The sequence below is a fragment of the Notamacropus eugenii genome, chromosome 1 (assembly GCF_028372415.1).
Source record: "Notamacropus eugenii isolate mMacEug1 chromosome 1, mMacEug1.pri_v2, whole genome shotgun sequence".
Classification (NCBI taxonomy): domain Eukaryota; kingdom Metazoa; phylum Chordata; class Mammalia; order Diprotodontia; family Macropodidae; genus Notamacropus; species Notamacropus eugenii.
The window spans coordinates 21,930,345-21,951,200 of NC_092872.1; the positions used below are offsets into that span (position 1 = coordinate 21,930,345).

A 20,856-nucleotide genomic window follows, 5' to 3' on the forward strand; every position below is an offset into this window, starting at 1 on the left:
ATGGTAATGTATTATTAAGTCACAGGAAGTGTCGGATACCTTTTATTCTGCGAATCATGGAGTGGCGACACTTTCAGAGCATTGCTATTTCCTGTGCTGACACGGCGCTACCCATCTTCTCTTGATCATCGGAAGGTTTTAGAGTTCCCTGAGGGTTTTCCCCACCCAACAGATCACATCATGACTCCGTCTTGGGAGTCATGGAGTGCTTGGTTAATTGGCCAGGGGGATGCAGGGCAGAGAAATGGTGGCAGGCAAAGTCTTGATGGCATTCCCAGTAGTTTTCAGGTGGAATTTATTTTCCCCACACCATGAGATAGCTATGTATCTAAAATAGCACATGCATATACAGCATACATACGTGTGTGTATTTTACCATAGCATGAGCATATCTGTACAATTTGTATTTGTATGACTATATGTACATATAGCTATATACACTATTTATATGTATAAATAATCCATAGGGTTTGCCCATACTTCATATAAAAAACAAAAAAAATTGAGAAATTCATAGGGATCTGTGTATATATGTATGCATGTGTATATTATATATATGCACACATAGGGGTATACAGGTATATGTGTGTATACATATATATGTGTGTGTATATAAACATACACACAAATGTATACATATATATATGTATGTGTATATAAACACCCACATACACACATATTGCCTCTCATTTAGACAGCTGGCCAGACAGACAAATAGATGTATGTATATCATGGGTATATATCTACATGGGCATCCACATACACTCACTTACAGGCACATATCTATGTCATATAATAAATACAGTGGCAGCTAGATGGCAAAGTAGGTGGATCATCAGGTGTAGAGTCAGAAAAATGAGTTCCAATCAAGCCTCAGGTCCTTGCTAGCTGTGAGACCTGGTCAAGTCACTTAACGTTTTGTTTGCCTTAGTTTTCTCATCTGTAAAATGGGAGTAAAAATAGCATCTGCCTTTCAGGGTTGCTGTGAGGCTCAAATGAGGTAGTAATTGTAAAGCACTTATCAGCACAATGCCTGGCACATAGTCAGCGCTACATAAATGGTAGCTACTATTATCATATTACATTAACCAAGGATGATCAGTCATCTGTAAAATTACCTCAGTTCTATAAAATGAGCTAGCTGTCAAAGGCATTTTCATGGAAAAAATATATATTAGAGAGCCTTTCCAGAGTCCAGTTTTAAGATTTCTTGTTAACAAACAAATAAAAAAACTATACTAGAAGCTTTGGTTTAAACTAGGCCATAGAATTTTAAAAATGATCATGGAATCTGGTGCTAGAAGGAGTCTTAGAGATCAACAGTCTAGGAGGTCTCAGTGTGGTCTGGGGACCCCTGTGGGGTCCAAGAGGTCAAAGCTATTTTTATAATAATAATATTTTAATTTTGAATACGATAAATATAAAAAAAACCCACAAAAACAACAGCTCTTGAGGAAAGATCCTCAATAATTTTTAAGAGCATAAAAGAGGGTCCTGAGCCCCAAAAGTCTGAGAATTGCTGATCTAATTTAGAATGCCATTGATTTATATGGACTATGAAAGGGAGATTCTGAGAGTCACTGAAAGTCACTCCAAGTAGGGAGGAAGTTAACAGTCTGTTTTCAAACTCTGGTTCAAATTGTAATGCAGAGCTTTGAGAATTCAATGTTAACCCCATGATCAAAGGACACAGATCTACAAAGGAACATCTAATCCAACCCCCTTTCCTCTTTTACAGATGAGTAAGCTGAGGCCCAAAGAGGTGAAATGATTTGCTCCAAGTTGCAGGAATTATGGATCATAGCCAGGCTCTCAGCTCCTAATCGAGTGTTCCTTCATTAACCTACAGCCCTTCTGTATTAACCTCTATTTGTGGAACAATAAAATGACAAACTAACATACACAATGGTCTTTCTCTCATGCACAGACTCAGAGGAAAGGGAAGGAGAGGCAGGTACAACAAAAAGGGAATCGGCCCCTATGGGTAGACTGCTTTATTCTTAAGGCAGTCCTTGGAAGAATATTAAACAGCTCACTCCTGGGACACATCTGGGAGTCTTATTACCTTTGTCATCATTAAATTTTTAAAAATTTCTTATCATTTTCTATTATTTCCATTTTAGTTCATCATCTCTACTTCTGTCTCGGTAGAGAAAGGCAACAACTCATTTTCCATATCGCATTTTCTTATCTCACGTATCTTCAAGATAATGGTCAAGTCACTCTGTCTTTCCCCTTAATATTCTCTTTTTCACAATAAATAATCTTAATTCTCTCAACCTTCCATAATGGGTCATTTTGGACAGCTGTCTATGTAATTTCTAGTGTCGCCATGCACTTCTGTTATCACACACAATAAAACAGCCATCAGACCAGCGATAATATCGTCCTACATTTGTACAGCACTTTCTACTTTTCAAAGTTAAGAAGAACTTTTATTTCATCTGAACCACACATCCCTCCATACTAGGTAGGGTTTGCATTTATCCCCATCATAGATGATGAAAGTTAAGACACAAAGACATTAAATGATCCTCTGACTTTGAGCTGGAAGAGATCTTAGCGATCATCTGACCCCACTTTCTTATTTTATAACCGAGTAAACTGAGGTGCAGAAAAGTGATCTATGACTTGCCAAACATATCCAAGGCATTCCAGCACCAGTAGTGAGTGGCTACAGTGCTGGCCTTGGAATCAGGGAAAGGTGAGTTCTAAACCCCAGATATTTAATAGCTGTATTAACTTCTCAGCCTATAGAAAGGGGAGACGATAGTAGCACCTACCTCCAGGATAACTATGAGGATCCTATGAGATAATAAATGTAAATCACTTTGCAAACCTTAAAAGAGCTATATAAGTGCTATCACTATTATTACTCCACACTGTCTCTCATGAATTACATAGTGATTACAACAGAATTAGAACCATGGCCTCTTAATTTAGGTTGGTGTCTTTTTTCCCTACACCATGATGGAAATAAATGGATGATGAATAAACAATTTTTAACAGAAGTATTTACAAGGTGTTTATCTTCAATCTTTTAGAACCACAAAGACTACAGATTTATGTAATAATAATTAACATGCCCAAAGTGTCTTGTTTTGACACACAAAGTAATTGCCCCCCACCTTATTTATTCTGAAAATGAAGGCTTCCCATTTCAACTCTAATGTGTTTGCCATGTGGTCACTTTTTGGGGACATTATGGAAATACAACCTTTATATAAGCTGAGCTTTTCTTCCTTTTAAAAATGTAGGGGAGATCACCCAAGATGAAACACCCTACTAATCTGACAAGCCAGGGAAATTATGGACAGTATTCTTACTGAATACGCTTATTCATATCGGAGGTGAGTAAACAGCATAAAAAACGAGGGGAGTGGAGATGGATATTTATACTTGTGGACTGAAAGGTGACCTGGCTCCATGGTTCAGGTTTCAGAAGGGACAGCAGCTCTTTTGGGTCTCTTTTGCCTTCACACCCTTCAAAATTAACTTGCGCAAGGAAACAAGGTCTGGATAATAGTCATCCTAACCTGGTTTACTGGACAGGGTTGGTTGCAATAATATTATTATTTCACTGGTTCAACTACATGATGAATTATGCCTCTCATCTCCTCCTACTCCAAAGGTTCTGGGTACTGTCATGGGACATAAAACCAAAGAGAAAAAAAAGGCCCTCTGAGGAAAGCCAGTTGGAGCCACACACTAAAGCATTTGTGCAAAGACGTAATGGAGTTGAGGAGTGTGATGAAAAGCCTATTACAGCACTGTATCAAAACATCTGCAGCGTTACAACTACAGAGGGGCTCACTGCTGCTTGAACCAGTAAAAAGTCACATCACTGTGGAGTCCAGAATTACCAAGTAAAAATTCTTCCTGAAAGAAAGACCACAACATACAAGGGCTTCCTCTCCAGGATGTGCCAAGTCTAAATGATGCAGGACCAGATCTGGAATTCATTCACTCCAGCAAACTTTGTATGCAAATTATTATTGCAGAGGAATAAAGCTTTCTTTTTGCCAAACCAAGGGTCCACCCATTCCCTGAGTCCAGCCAAACAAGTAGGGAAGGATGAAGTAATGCAAACCATTAAAGAGGGGGAAAACCCCAACAACAACACATCAAAACACAAAACCCAACAACAGCTCTGAGACATAGGTAATTCCTGATGCTTGCCACTAGACAACTCACCACCCTCAGTATTGGCATGAGTTGGAAGCAACGTGTCCAAAGTGAGCAGACTAAAGTATTTTGGTAGATTGGACTAGAACATATAATTTAATTGAGCAAAATTAAAGGCCGGAAATAAATACTCAGTATCGTTGTACCCTACTTTAGGAAAATTTGACACTGAATAGATAAATTAGTGTTGGTGATCCCCATTGTAACCTAATCTAACATCTCCTTTCAGTTTGTCACCATGACACAACAGTGACTCTGGGCTCTCCAAGATCATGAGAGCTGAGTACAAGCTCTGGTGGATTTTACCCACCTGGAAAGACTCTGGTGTAGTACAAAGAGCTCTGCCTTTAGAGTCAGAGAACATGTACTCAGATCCCAGCTGTTCATCGGTTCCCCGTACAACCTTGAGTAGGACATTTACTTCCTTGGGCCACTGTCTCCTTATCTATAAAATGTCGGGAGGAAGTAGACTAGACTATTAACTAAGGTACCTCCCAGCTCAAATTTCCATAAAAGCACAAGGAAAGGTTGAGTTACAAGATGTACTTTGTTGATTAAGGAATAAATATGGGAAAGGCTGGTTACTAAGTGGTGATAGTGGAGATAGTTCTTGTTTGTTTGTTTTGCTACATTAACTCATAAAGACTATTTACCAAGATGAGGGGTTATAATCTTACATCAGTAAAGGGAACACCTAAGTCAATGAAATCATGGATCCTTGAAGAGTGACAACAGTACTGGAGAGAAATTGAAATGGGCTTAGAATTAATAGAGGGGAGGGCAACTCCTGCCTTTGATATTTATTAACTCTCCCACCAGGGACAAAGAGTTTTTTCCAAGGCCTTGATTTCTTTATGTTTAAGAAAGGAATAGGAATGTTGGTCTTGTCCACCTTACAGATTCGTTGTCCATCAAGTGCTTTGCAAACTCTAATTCACAACCTAAATTTAAGATTATTATATCTCTGCAAATGGATCCTCCTCTGCTGGAGACCGTTAAATAATGAATTCTTCTAATTAAGTTAGATATTTGTTTCTGTCGTATCATAATATAACCAATGGGCACTTTCAATTCAATTAAACATTTATTGAGTGTATACTAAGTGCAAGACACTATGTTTGATATGGATGTAAAGATAAATATGAAACACTCTGCCCTCAAGGGGCTTATATTTTGCTTGGGGGATGGGGCGGGGTGGAAGGAGAAGGATATAATTTGCACGGAGATTTGTGAATATGAGTTAATTCAATGGCAGAGAAAGCACTGACTTAATAGATTAAGTTTGAAATACAAATGAGGAGGAACTGAATGTTGTCCAGGCAGGAGAGGCAATCTATAAGGAAGGACCAGAGCCAGAAGAAAGACCAGGGAGTCGAGGAAGTCCTCTCTCTGGAACAAAGAGGAGACAGAGCAGAGTGGTGGAAAGGTAGCCTGGAGTCAAATTGTAGGAGGATATGTTGGTGAGATGGAGGAGGCAACCAGTAACCCCTGTAGATTCTAGGGCAGGGCAAAGACAGAATTAAATTTGTGCTTTAGTAAGCAGCTCTACAGTGGATGGAAGGGAGAAAGGAAGGAGGCTGTTATTGTAGGCCAGGTGGAGATGATGAGTACCCAGTGCCCTTACGTAGTGGCTATATAAGTGAAATAAAGGGGAGTACAAGCAAAGGGAAGAGAGGTTGGTGACCAATGCCAATTGCAGATAAATTAGAAATGAGAATTTGGAATTTCTACAATTGCAATTTAAATGAAAATAGGATAGGATTTGTAAAATTCACTCTATACACAAATTTCCAAGCTCATATATTAAGAGGAAGATACAGTAAACTTGTGTCAAATGGTATTTTAAATATGGAGTAAACCCAATGGAAATTCACCAGTACATTTTGAATCCTATGTCCTACCACAGATTTCATCCTTGAAATGTGTATAAGCTTCCATCCTACTGCTTTGATCAAAACACCCAGCTCTGGGTCACTTTCTCCAATGAATGTGTTGGACATGTGGCATGAATTAGGTTAGAAGGTCCAGGAAGGACCCATAGCTGTTTACTTCACTTATTAATTGCATGCCATAATGATCAAATGAGGTAATTGTAAAGCACTTAGCACAGTGCCTGGAATATGGTAGGTACCTAATAAATGAATATTTACTTCCTCCTTTTCTTTAAGCAAGGATGAGGATCTTTCTTTGGATCTACTACTCTAATAATGGTTAAAATCTGAAAAGAGCAAGGAGATGTAAAGCCCAGATGGAAGAATCATCTTTGACCCTTCCATTCCTTTCCCCCTTCTCAGTCAGCCAGCTTGACCATTTAATTGACTAGCTGTCAATTAAAGCTCTGGAAGATCTCTTGAAATTATCTCATCCTTTCCATTCCTTTCTGCTACCATCGTCACTTAGACCTTTATCACCTCTGGTTAAGAACCATTTTTATAATGTCAAAACTGGGGTTCCTGATTTCATTCTCTTTACCCTGTAGTGAGTCCTGCATACCACTGAGAGATCAACCTTCTTAAAATGTATTTCTGTTCATGTTACACCTCTGCTCAAAATCTTTCAATGACTAATTCAAGGACTTCCATGATTTGGTCTCGGCCTACTTTTCCAACCTCGTCTTCCACTGTTCTCTTACACATAACCCTAGGCTCCAGTCAAACTACTTTTTATACATTATTACCCAAATTTTCTGAACTTTACCAGTTTCTTGTTTTTGCCCACATTATTCTCCCAACTAACAGACCTCACTTCAAATAATCTCTATCCATCACCATCCTACCTATTCTTCCAAGATGCAAGAAAAATATCACCTCTTTCATGAAAACATCTCCAAGCTAAAAGTGAATCTCTCCACTTCTCTGACTCCTTGAGCATCTGTAACTCACTTAGAGCATGTACTGCATACTCCCCTGGGTTATCTGTGTACATGTTTCATTGCATCCCCTACTAAACTGTAAGCTCTTTGAGGACAGTAGGTCGTTCATTTGCTTCTTCCAAAGCATGCAGCATGGAACTAAAATGCAACAGGCACTAAATAGTCATGAAATAAACGAGCGCATTCATGCTTCTCCTTTTAGCCATCACCAGTTTGGTCAACGGCATTTCTCACTCAATCCTGACATGTGGCAGGTTGGTTTTCTTTCTTCTGCTACCTACTGAAACAAACACAAAAATTTCTTAGAAAGAACCACAGAGAATGTGTCTTACCAAGTGGTAGGGATCACTAGATACCTCAGGGCCACTGCTCAAGCTGTTTTTCCTTCCCTTGAATTTCAAACATTTTAATTAACCCAGCACTTAGAAAGATCCCTCCCTGGGAGCCCTAGAGACCAAAGATGTTTATCCATCTAGAGAACAAGGAGAGCACAGGTGCAGAAAGAATCCTATCTTGTTGCTTTGTTAACAGCTTCAGCCCTAATGTCAATGGCCAAGAGGGTACTAAAAAATCCCACTGTTGCCTCTTGGTTGAGCCAAAATTAAGCTTCCCACAGAGATGCCATTTTTAGGTGGGGTGTACACACCAAAGTTAGTCTGAGAACGCCAAAGCATTTTACATTCCCTAAACACAGATGGTAATGATCATGACTTCTGATCTTAGCTAGGATGAAATATACTGAAATCAGCAACACAGGGATTTTGCTTTCAGATTCCTAGCCCTATAGAGAATTTCAGAGTCTCAGATCTGTTGTAACAGCCTCTTGGGCTCCTCATAGGATGACACTGTTTTTTCTTAAGAATTTATTTGAAAGATTTGTATGGTAAATTTGTTTCCATGTGTTTTCTAATCCCAGTGAAGGTGTTTTGAACATGCCCAGATACCTCCATTAATACAAAACCATATCCACAAATTGCCAAGCTGGTCTGTGAATTAATCTCTGTTGAATCCATCCATGTGCCCCTACTCACTGCTGGAAGCCCTCTCTGTTCAGTGAAACACAAGTTTCAAGCTTATCCGGGAGAAGATACCAGGTTCTACCAGTGCAGCAAAAATGGGCATGGGAGAAGGGCTCTCACCGTAGAAAATGAGGACTTTGCTATTTCTGTTTGCTCAGCAGCAATCTGCTGTCAATGGACTTTGACCAAGCTGTGAGAAGGCACAGAGCCACCTCAGCACATGGGCCTGAGTCCTGGCAGCTAGGTGACTAAGGATGAGCATCGAACAGGAGAGCTCAGGCCAAGAACTGGCTGAAAGGCTTCAAACAGCTGCCTCTTCCAAGCCTGCAAAAGCTGATGTATGTCATGGCTAGCACAAATCTAGCCTCGAGTTAGAGCTGGATGGGAAAGTAGGGAAAATCTGCGCGTGTGAGAAGTACATCACCATTCATGATTCAAAGGGATGATCCAAATGAGGCAAGAGGGGACAAGTTACTAAAAATGTCTATGGCGTTAGGAGGTATCCCTAGTTTCATTCCTCTGGGAGATGCCAGAATTGGCAAAAAGAACTTTTTCTAACTATTTGGATATGGAGGGAATGGCAAGAAAAAAGAAACTCAAACAGACCCTCTTTTCTTCCAGTTAACTCCTATAAACAAAGAAACATTCCCTAAATGGGACATGGAATTAAGGGGATAGTTTTCCACGGCTGAATGGGTTCTGTCCCTCTGGTTTCAACACTCTGGGCTCTAAAACACTATATGGACTAAATTGGGGGAGGTGTAGACTGAATGGAAGGGCTAATGTCTCATCCCTAATTAACTTCTTCACTGGGAAAGCTGCTAATGTAGATTGGCATCACTTCCCCCTCAATGGCAGAGGCCTGAGTGCATGCAATAGCCTAGAAGCTTCTGACTTGATTTGATTAGAGTAAGCATTTATGCTGGCTTCACTCAGACCTTCTGAAGGGGTTGCTCCTGGCCTTGCTGCTTCTTTCCTGCCTTCTGGTTGGAAACCTCTGAGTCCAACTCTGCCCTGCACTCCACTTTTCTGGCTAGGATTCCCCCTCCACCCACTTTTCTTTCCCTGAAATTATGTGGAGAAGTACAGGCTTCAGAGGATTAGAGGTCCAGCCTCACTTTCCTCATGTTCACACCTTTTCCTTCAAGGCCCTCTCCTCTCCAGCCCCAAGTTCTAGAACCAAGATGATATCTCCTCTGTCCTTGTTTCTGGAAGAGGTCTAATCCTCTATGGCTCCACTCATCATCCCTGGAATCTTAGGATCAACGTGCCCCTCCCTGGCCACCCAGATGTGTTGTCTGTCTCTCTCTACTAAAATGTAAGTTTTTGAAGGCAGACACTGTGTCTTTGATTTAAAAAAAAATATATTTGTTTCCTCAGCTTGGCACACAGCACATTCTGTTCATACTCTCTCTCATATTGGCTAAACAGTCTATATGACCTTGTGTTGAGTCAGTGAATATTGTGCCAAAGACAGATATTAAGGATTGTGACATTGACTAGACAGACAAAGATATTGACTAGATAGAGGAATAACTGTGTAATTTATATTTTTAGGGTTTGTTAAGGATTCCTCTTTCATGATGTATAATTCATTTTCGGTAAACCTGTATGTTCATTTCTTAGTTAAAAATTCTTTGAAAATCTTGGTCCCATTACACCACAATCTACAGCAAAGCTGTTTTTTTCTGTCTTGGGGCACACAACATCCAGGTGCCTTGTGACCAAGGTCTAAAGATCACAGAAATCTTGGCCTCTAAGAGATATGAGGTACAATGGCCTCGATAATACCTGGCAGAAATGGGGGGTTCCCTCTCTAAGGAATTCTGTGGCTCTGGGGAAACAACATCTGGTCAACTGCCCAAAGGATAATTCTGAGTCTGCTAAATGACATCTCAGTGCATAACAAGTGAGAAAATCCTTTACTTTGCTGCTGACATGGCATATACAACAAAGCTTTTCTTAGGCATTAGAAGAAAAATACATACACATTGATGGAATAGGAATAAGTTGTTGGCTCAAAAAAAAAAAAAGACCTTAATCTTCTCCTTTCAATGAAGAGGAAACTCAATTTATCAATAACAATTGTAGCTGGTCATAAATGAAAGGCCTGGAGGAGAATACTGAAGTAGGCTTGGGATAATCACCAGTGCCAGGAGGGCATCACTGCCCAAGGAATCTTCTTCATGCAGGTCTGGAAATCATAGTAATTTCCTTCCTTCAGACTGTGACTGGGAGCTGAGCTAAGTGAAATATATGTAGTCTTTTGGAAGGAACTACTAGACTGTCTACAGGGCTGCTAGGTGGACCAGAGGACAGAGTGGCAGGCTTGGAATAAGGAAGACTTGAGTTCAAATCCAGCCTCAGACACTTCCTAGCAGTGTGACCCTGCTAGGGTCACTTAGGGCAAGTTACTAAATCCAGTTTGTCCCAGTTTCTTCATCAGTAAAATGAGCTGGAAAAGGAAATGGCAAACTACTTCAATATCTTTGCCAAGAAAACCCCAAATAGGGTCATGAAGAGCTGAAGAAGACTAAAAAATGAATGAACAGCAAGAAGACTGGTTGAAGGGTCTTGGATACCATCCTTCCCCTCTCCCCTTCTTCACCCTGCCACCCCAAACCACCCCCCCCCCCACTCTGAAAACAGAGTCACTGTTTTACCTCGATGCAGCACGATGTGGTCAATCATGTTGCGTTTATATTTGGTGTGGTAGAGGCAGAGGGGACAGCGCAGGTCTTTGGGACCCTCCTCAGGAACTGCGGAATGCCCAGCTTCCACGTGCATAGTAAAAGCAGATCTATGAGAGAGGTAGGGATAGAGGGTAGGGAAGAGAGGAGATCTGTGACTCTGTGCAGTCTTTCCTGTTCAGATTCTGCTAACCTGGAACTGCCACCCACCAGGTCCCTGGATCTCTCTCTCTCTCTCTGTCTGTCCCTCTCTGTGTCTCTGTCTCTGTCTCTCTCTCTCTCCCCAAAGGAAAGATATTAGAGAAGTTAGAGAATGATCCTGTATAACAGAGGTGAAACCTTTATTTCTATCCATGGAATTCCATCTAAAAGTACACACTAGTTTTATGACTGTACTTGAGGACAGCATGCATTCAATAAATTTATTCCTTTCTTTTTTTAAGTTTACCACTCAATGGTTTCTACATCTTCAAGCATTCCATGGTGTGTTTGGAAGGAAATGGGCTACCTGAAATGCTCTGGAAATCAGAGGTTGCCTAAAACCTTCTGAAAACCTGTATCAGAAAAATATTTCCATCTTTACTCCGTGCAAAAAAAAGAATATTTCTAAAGTTGGAATGGTTCCCTGCTCACATGATTCTGCATAGGAAAGACAGAATGGGAAGGGAGCATCTAGAAAGCATGCCCATTCACAGAGTTTACTCCAAGTAAGAGAAATTAGCGAACTGACATATTCACTTGATAAGCATTCATTAAATCTGTACCATTCTCCCTACTCAACCCCCTGCCCTCCCCCAAAAACCCAAGCTCTTAAGGACCCATGATTTTACATCATCACCTTTTTCTACCCTTAGTAGTCAATTCCATGAGAGTCTCCCACTCCCCACCAAATCATCCCTCTGACCTCTTCAAATGTGGCTAGAGTTAGGCAGACTGGTTCTTGAATGATAGACATAATCTGTGGTTGGGAAGATCTTAGAGTCTTTCTGCCTTGGAAGAGTCTGCCATAGTTTGAGCTTCACTGGCACTACCTTTAAGAACTTTGGATCACTGATGTACCACCACGGAACCTCAGAGGAAGATTTTTAGTGAAGGTTCTCCCAACATTTTATCCCCAATCAAAATATACCAAATTAAAAATTAATCATCACCGAAGTCTCATGAAGCAAGGTGACATCCAGAGTTTTCAATGGGAAAAGGGTGATTTCCACTGCTCAAACCTCTTATCACGTGAAGTAATGCTTGCCTTCTCTTCTAGACCTCTACCCTTCCTGATCCTTTCAGTCTGGGGCCACATTGCTTCCTGCTGGTGAGATAACTAGACTAAATCCACATTCTGAGATTCAGCTTTCTTCCTACTACCTGATAGAAATTAAAGAGTCACTGGGAAAGTGATTGGTTCCTCTCTAGCTTCCATAGTATATATGCACATGAATCTTCTATCCTCTCACCTCTCAATATGGAATTTAGATTTAAATGATTCTGGGACAGGGTGGTCACAAGGACAAAGGGGAAGAAGGTCTCCATCACAGTAGCAGGGATGTAGGCTTGATATAAAAAGATTTTCCTGAAGACTAGGGCTGCAAGACTCTAGAACACAATACATCAAAAGCTGTAGGTTCTGCTTTTAGAGGCCAAGAGACTGACTCATGGGTAAGAACACATAGCTATTCTAGAGAGATCAAACACTGTCCTGCCTGAGGTGGGGTCTGTATTTACGTGATTTCATTCCCCTTTATTTGGGGAGAATAAGAGTTATGTAAAATGGTGGCAAGGGTAGCCATTTAGGGGTGATGGTTCTCTCAGCAGTACTGGTCTCTCCATCCAAAGGACTTGTATGTTTCATCTACTAAGTAAGGTTTGTAGATGAACGGTTCACTCTACATGTTGCTTAACTTGTGGAGACCAGAGACTTCCCCTTTTGCGAAAAAAAAAAAACAAAAAAAAAAAACCCCACCAACCTACTTCTTCCTATTAAACCCACATCCATTGTCCCTCGGCTAAAGCATCCAAAGTTTCAGATTCAGTGACTGTAATACAATCTTTTTCTTTCCCCTCCAATCCATGAATTCACTTGAGTTAATTCTTCTCAAAACTAGCTTCTTCTCCTTAAGATGAAATATAATTACCATCTTCCGTTGCCAAGGTTTTCCCTCTACTAAGTACAGGTACAGGAGGAATATGCCTTTTGGACTCAAAGCACAAAGCCCCCGAAGAGAAAGGCAGGAGCTTTGTTTTAGAAATCTGTGCTTTCCATCACTTACTTAAAGCCTGTATAAAAGGAGCAATCTTTGCACTTGAAGAGTTTCTTCCCTCCATGCTTGTCACGGTAATGACGCCTAATGCTCTGAATGTAACCAGAGGAGAATTCACAAAATTCACAGTTCAGAATGGCTTCGGTTTTCTGTTCAGCTCCGGCACTGGCCCCAGAAAGAGGTACGGGGCTAACACTGTTATTGTTTCTTGCCAGGGCAGCTGACTGATAGTGGTTCAACTGCTGCTGAACATCTGGAGGTTCTGAATAGGAAGAGTCTGTGGAGAGACAGAGGGGAAAATTAGACCAGGTGGAGAGAAGGATTTAGAGGTCTGAAGCTCAAAACTCTTTGGCATCTGTTTGAGATGGTTTTCTTTCTTTTTTTTTTTTTTAAGGAGAAAACTTTTATTAGCTCAAGAGTCTTTCATCTAGTTTATATTCAAAAACAGAGATGTGGGGGGAAAAGAAGTTATGGAGGAAATTGTTGCCTCTTCATCTGACTTTGAGGGTTCATCTTTTTTTTAAAAATAAAATTCTGAGGTTAAAGGTTTCAAAGTGAAGGAAGAAAGTACACTGTTTTTTAAAGGAAGCTGCAGAAAGGCAACAGGCTAATGAACACTACTGGCTCCTGTAGGTGAGAAAAATAAACCCTCATAATGTACACAGAGATCTCCAAGCATAAGGTAAGCAGATGATGCAATATCTCCCCCTTTGCTGGAGAGAATCAGCAGAGCCACCCAAATAAAAAGTCAGCTCTTAGCAGGAATGCTTAAGCATATGACATTCACCAATATAGATTTTTTAAAAAATGCTCTATACGCTTGCAGCCAAGTGATTTAAATTTTAAAATATAAAAATCCAATTGTCGTCTCCCGGAGTAGGTGTTTAAAGCTTACTCAGCATTAAAATGGAGATTTATTCATAAATCCCATTAAAATGAAATTCCAAACAAGTTCCCTTGAAAGGTATTTGAAAAGTTCGTTTCTCTGAGTAAAACAGCCATGACAGGCACAAATCTGAAATCTGAAGGTGCTTTAGCACCAAGAAGGTGGCGTTATGGAGGAAGAGGATAGGGAAAGGGGGGTTGGGCTGGGGTGATGTGCATGGATCTCAGCACATCTTGAAGAAAAACATTTTCAAAGGAGTCTCGAACCTTTCCCAATATACTATTTTTGGAATGCTGAGGTTAAGAATTCATCTGCATCATCCTATATAAACCTAAAGCTGTCAATGAATGATACAGATAAATATGGTGTAGATGAATTTCAGTGTAACTTTCCCTGAAAGAGGAGACAAAAGGCTCTTTTCTTAAGGCTTGCACCAAAAAAAAAAAAAAAAAAAAAAAAAGGAAAAAGGGAGTAGAAACTGTACAAGCCTCCTCCTGATTTGATGGACACTTAATTTTCCAAAGCATGATTCCCTGAGGCAGGACATGGAGGAATTCTGTAACACCCATACTTGATGAAACTAAGGCTATCCATTCTGGCAACCTATTAGAAGGGAAAAACAGAAGCTTAGGGGCCTCCTCAACGTGGGGATACCTTCTGTCTTCCAAATATTAAAAATCCTTTCTCCCCCCTCCTCCTGCCCTCCTCCTCCATTTCTCAGGGCTGAGAAAAACCCCTTTGGAAATTGTAAACAAACCTGCCACACAAAAATAAAACAAAGGAAAACTTGAACAATATCTCAGCCTCCGTGGGTTCATTACCAGGTGTATACTTGGAGACAAAGGAAGAAAGCGATGACACAAGTGAATTCATTTTACCGGGTTCTTTTATCTCCTTTTCTTTGTTCCCCTATCCTTGCCTGATGAACCCAGTTAGGATCACAATACCACAATTGTTCACTCCTCATTCATTCCTTCTGTGGTAGGGTTGTTTACCATTTCTGGGATTGTTCGAGATGCTTTCTACTTAAGCCCTCAAGACTGGTTTTTGCTTAACACACACACACACACATACATGCACACACACACCAAAGTACAAAACACAAAACACACTACCTTTCTTCTCTTTGTGTTAACACAGACCAGAGGAGCCAGTTAAACACTGACATGTCACTATCTCCAAAAGACACTATCCTGCTAGAAGAGTCCCAGGCTGTTCTTTGGTCATTGGAGCATGAAAATGGTATAACAAAGAAAATTTAGCATGTCCTTTCTCATCACCAAAGTGTGGTTCAGATTCTGGTTACCCTAAGTTTTTTTTTAAATCAATAACCAAAAAACCAAGGGATAACAGCACTCTGAAAGTACCTTCAGATCATCCACTCTTCCTACAATCACCGGTAGTATTTTCTCCTTTTTGTTACTCTGGAGGTCAACTGTGTGTTATTCCCTGCTCTGAAAAATCAGCCTGTTGGCTTCTCAGGAAGTAGGCAACTGACACTTTCAATCTCAGTGCCTAATTTATGTAAAACCATAAAGAAAAACTTGGTTAAGATTCAGAGGCTAGGTCAGGCAGATTAATCATTTTTTTTTGACTTGGCCATCAAGGTTTGTGTCTTGTAACCCTGATGAAAGAGTTACTAATCACTTAACCAGACTCTTTCGGGGGAGTGAAATCTACTTTTTTACTTTAAACACATTTTCCCCCTTCTCCTCAAGGCCTATTACATATTATTTCAGCTGTCTTGTAAAACAAGCTCTCTATTTTAACTCTGGCATTCACATACTATATGAAACCTTCTGAACTAGGAAAAAGTCAAAAAATTATTGGGTAGACACTAGGAGAAAGTGAAGAATGTCACTCGACCAAAGAAATAGTGGTGTGTATTTCCTCCCCATTAAGCTCAGATTGGTAGATAAGTATGTAGAAATCCACAAATCACATAGTTCATGATTCATACACATAACTTAGCCTAACAAACAACTCTGGTTCTTTTTGGGTCTTTACTTTCCTTCTCCAGGTCCAAGGCATATTTTCTCCCTTGGAGATTGTGAATTATGTAAGATTTTAGCACTTGATTCACAAAAATAATAAGGAGGCATATGGGAGAGGGAGGTAGGTCATGGATTGTTTAAAAAACAAAATCTCTACTGCCTAAGATATATGATACTAGTTTGCTTATGGATCCTAGAACACAGAAAGTCTTCTCATGACCACTGCAGAAAGGTCACTGGTGATAAAGGGAATGTCACCCAAACTGGAGAAGAAGGCACTCAAAACTCTATCACCACTGCAAACCAAGACCATACTAATGGCACCTCCATGTCTTTTTCAGTCACTATGAGGTAACTAGAAATTAAGGAATTTGGGCCACCTGCAAAGGAGAATCACAAGACCTCTGAAGCACACATAGGTAGTCTTGGACCAGAGCAGAAAATAGCCCCCATGATGCAAGGTTGAGGAGCAGAGGAGAAAAAAAAACACTCAGAGAGAAACACAGCATTCTATTCTAGTAAGCTGTGCAGCGACCGAGCAGTCAACATTGAAGTTAACGTGTGGCTGAAGGGATAGAGAGTTGCAGAAGAGGTTAAATTGTTAGACAGAAGTGGCATGAGAGGAAAGGAAGTCTATGCTGCAGTCAGCAATGAGAAAGGAAACTCTAAAATAAGCAGATAGGTAGATAGGGAGAAAACTCTATTAAGCAAAGGAATATAAATTACATAAGATTTTGACAGAAACCAACTAAGAAATGTGGAAGAAGAAAAGACCAGAAAATGTGACAGTGAAAAAGACCACACAGGAGACCTTTCTATCAATACATACGGCAGACAAAGACAACTGCAGAGGATGCTGCATAAAGACCATGTTTCACTTCCATGGTCCATCTATCACCCTCCATAACTAATCTAAGGACAACCAAATTCAAACAAATTAAAGGTCCAGAATGTCCCAAGTGGGATTTTCCTGAGAACAGGCTCATGAAATCCAAAGCAAGGGGATGTCCACAGCTGTTCTTATTACCTTACTCAGGATGACAGAAATGGTTCAGTTTTGTGGGAGAAAATCATAGTTCATACCTCTTTGACCTTCCTGATAACTTCGCTGTTTCAGAGAAAAATCTTGAAGTATAACTTCAAGGGGAGATAGACTTGTAATTAATACAGTACTAGATCCCAAGTTCCATGACGATAGAGATCATGAGGGATTTAGTGTTTTTTAAATAATATTTTATCCCCCAATTATATGTTAAAACAATTTTTAACATTTTTTAAAAAAAAGTTTTGAGTTCCAAATTCTAACCCTCCCTCCCTCTCCTCCTATCAGATTGGCTAATATAACAAAAAAAGGAAAATAAAAAATGTTGAAGGGGATGTTGGAAAACTGGAACACTAATGCACTGTTGGTGGAATTGTGAACTGATCCAACCATTCTGGAGAACAATTTGGAACTATGCCCCCAAGGCAATCAAAATATGTCCCTTTGATTTAGTTTTTTTTTTTACTTTCTCCCCCCCTCCACCCTACATATAGATGGCATACAGCACACAGTAGGTACTTCGTAAATATTTGCTGAATTGAAATAATTTGAATCCTTCTGGGCCAAGTTGAATGAATAAAAAAGCATATCCTTAGGGAACCTATATATTGAATAAGAGAAACTAAAAAAAAGAATAGGGCCATACTATAATTTAGAAAGTTACAGGAAGGGAAGTCAAAGGAAAGTAGGCAGACACATTCTTTCTGATAGTAATGGCAGAACTGACTCGATAATGGTGCCAGAACTAAAAGAAGGTGTGCTGGTGGGACAAGCAGTTCTAGAGATGAGAAACAGTGGGCGATATGCAGAAACTATAAGACTAATATTAGTATATCCTAGAAGAACAATGCATGACAAAACTTTAAAGCTGAAGAAGACTGACAGACTTCAGAATGGAGGCATAGGTTATCGCGTATGGAATGAGGCATGCGTTAGATATGATCCTATGAGCTCATCTGTTTCATATGTAATTGTTACAACAAGGGGTTCTACTGGGTGGAAGTCATTAGTGGAATTAATCATTCTTCAAACAACTGATACAACCCCAAAGTTTGGCTGATCTTACTCTACAGTATAACACAGAAGACACAGAGAATATTTTACTATGGTAGGAGATGGAATAATCATGAAAATGGTGTTTTCTCCCTATCATACAAGTTTGTAAGATCATAGTATAAATTTCAAGCTAGAAGGAACCTTGGAGCTTATCTCTGCCAAGCCACTCATTTTGCAGCTGGGAAAACTGAGGCATAGAGCAGTGAAGTTCCTACCGAAAGCTTACACAGGCAGCAAGCAGCAGTTAGGATTGGAACCCACCTTCTTTGACTCCAGAGTTACCGGTCTTTCCGCTACACCGCAATGTCATGGATGAGAAATAAAAAGCTAAAAAGGGTAAATGAGAAGTAATGTAAGAGCTTAACCATCCAGAGATTAAGTAGGACACCAGAAACAGGAAGAATAAATTGAACAGTAAATTGTGAAAGCTGCAGAGGACAGCGCCTTTAACATGTAGTGATACATAAAAGTAAGACCTCCACAAAGATCAATTCTCAATTTTCTTCAGCTCGGCATAGAGGGTGTGAGTGAAGGTGAAAAGGTAGGAGAAACATCTTGGAGCCAGCAACCACAATTTAATTATATTCAAGCTACATTTTCTTGCAGACTTGAGAGACTGACACTTTAAACTTAATGTGGAATCAAGGAAGGGAGAAAAATAAGCATGATGAATTCAAGTTGGGCAAATTTTGTTTGTAGCCAGGAGGCAACATATAAAATTATAGAGAATTAACAAGAGAAATATTGGTGCCTAAAATGCAACACAAACAAACAACCGCCACACCTTAGCCACATTATAAGAAAGGGAAATATTAATTAGAAATAAAACAATTACAGTCTTGTAGAAATGGAAAGGGAATTAATTAGAATAATTCCCAGAGGGGAAAGAACTGAGGGTCAGAAAATAATTCAACATTTAATAAAAATATAAAACAGGATACAGTGAAATGCATGAGGCAGAACTCTGAATTTTAAAGCAGAAAAACCGCAAAAATCCTAGCATAATAAGTGTATACATTTGGTATAAATACTAAGAGAAAAACCCTTACATTTGCTTCAGCCGCAAAAAAAATGCTGGACATACCCAAGGTATGGGACAAAAATCTAATGAGCTGACAATACACTACATTATTGTCTCCTTAAGAAACTGGACAGAAAGTTTGTGGAAGGTCCAGGAACACTGACAAGAGAGAAGCTAGAGAGATAATTTACTTAATGGCCAGGAAAATTTTAGGAATGGCATGCAAACTCTTTCTACAAATGCTGGTAAAATAACACAGAAGTGGTTTTAGAAATAAAAAAAATAGCCTAAATGTTTCTGTGCATTTGTGATAGAGAAGCAGGAATTAGTGGCAAAAAGGACAGCTGTAGTGAGAAGGTCAAAAGTAAACGGCCGAAACTCTGAGACGACTTGAGTCATCCATTGTTTTAAAGGACACTTGAGACCATATATGGAGGGCTTGCATAGCTCTGGGAATTCATGATTTTGCTTTGTTTTTTAAAGAGGTGAGATTAAATACTACAGATTTAGCAAAACGTCATCAAGATGATTCCAGGGCTCACTGATCTTAGTCATAAAAATACTCTGATAGCCCAAATTCATTTGAAATTTGATTGAACCCTCCTTTTTAGTGAGATGCAGATGTCTGTTGTTCAGCTCCCATGTCTTTAACCTTGAAGAAAATTTGATACTCAGGGAAAAGGAGCAACTGCAGATAGCTTCCCTAACATGCCATGCAAAGATCTTCTGAACAGTTTCTCATCTGAAAACCAATTCAAATCAAACTGTTATTATAAAAGACGAAACCTTGGGACTAAGTATACTCCATAGGGTCATAGCTGTAGAGCTAGAAGGGAACTCAGAGGACATCTGGTTAACCCCCTCATTTCAGAGATAAGGAAAGTGACGCCCAGAGAAATGTTGAGTTAAGTGACTTGACTAAGGTTACTGGGGTTGTAAGCATCGGAGCTCTCAGGGTGTGAAAGAAGGTTCCCTGACTCATGAGGCAGTGTTCTTTCTTTCCAGTGTACTATGCTGCTAAGGCACCTTTGGATCACACAGCCCTCCCTCCCTCAAAACAAAGTCAAGTGCAAGTCATGTCATCATTTCTCTGATGGCATGGTCTTCTTTGGCTATGAAGGACGAACACAACAACAACTCCTAAACAATATAAGTACCTAGAAGCAATCAAGGTTTGGTGAGGTTTTCCTTTTGAGAGAAGGATTATACACACAACCTCCGCAGACCAAGGGCTGTCTAATACCTGCTAGCCTTCCACTTCTACCACACTTCTGCAGCATTGAAGCATCAAATTCTGAGACAAAGGTCAATGAGAAAGTAGATGCCAGGTAACCATATGTAAATTCTAGAATCAGTTGTCATGGAGTTAAACTGAAAAATAAATGACTAATCTAAAAAAATCTGAAATAGAGCTTGAGGGAAACTCTCACAGAAGAACTTCCTGCCAGGAAAACCGAAGCATACCTGGAAATAACTAAGCAAATGCCAACACATGTTTGAAAATAATCTAGAGGACGGCCATGCTTTTGTTCAGGAAATCTTCCTTTAGTTGTGGGAAAAGATTTAACTGCCCACTCTAGAGAGACCCCTAGTAGACCAGGGCAATTTTATTAAATACAAAGTGAAAGTAGCTTGCTCTAAGTCTGTAAAGAATCCTAGGTACATAGGAGGGACTTCAGAAGGCATCTTGTTCAATCCTTTCATTTTACAGATGAGCAAACTGAGACTCAGAAAAGTTAAGTGATTTGTGACTTGCCCAAAATCACACGGGAGATAAACAAATCAGATCTCATCTTAAAAAAAATCCATTGCTTACCCTATTCCCAATTATCTCAG

General features: G+C 39.8%; 1 protein-coding gene across 8 annotated transcripts in view; it reads right to left on the minus strand.

Moving 5' to 3' along the window:
- Positions 1–20,856, minus strand: part of ZNF462 (zinc finger protein 462) — a 151,794-nt gene that overhangs the window by 17,832 nt on the left and 113,106 nt on the right. For 5 of the 8 annotated variants that reach the window (XR_011977253.1, XM_072655283.1, XM_072655251.1 and 2 more), the window contains 3 exons: positions 18,261–18,326; positions 13,031–13,298; positions 10,740–10,876 (listed from right to left, as the gene is read on the minus strand). Coding sequence is in view for 7 of the 8 variants with exons in the window: in XM_072655283.1 (XP_072511384.1) it covers positions 10,740–10,876; positions 13,031–13,298; positions 18,261–18,326 (471 nt within the window). In the remaining variant the exon portion in view is untranslated. The remainder of the gene's footprint in view (positions 1–10,739; positions 10,877–13,030; positions 13,299–18,260; positions 18,327–20,856) is intronic. The other 3 variants (XM_072655307.1, XM_072655290.1, XM_072655271.1) reach the window with 1 other exon arrangement.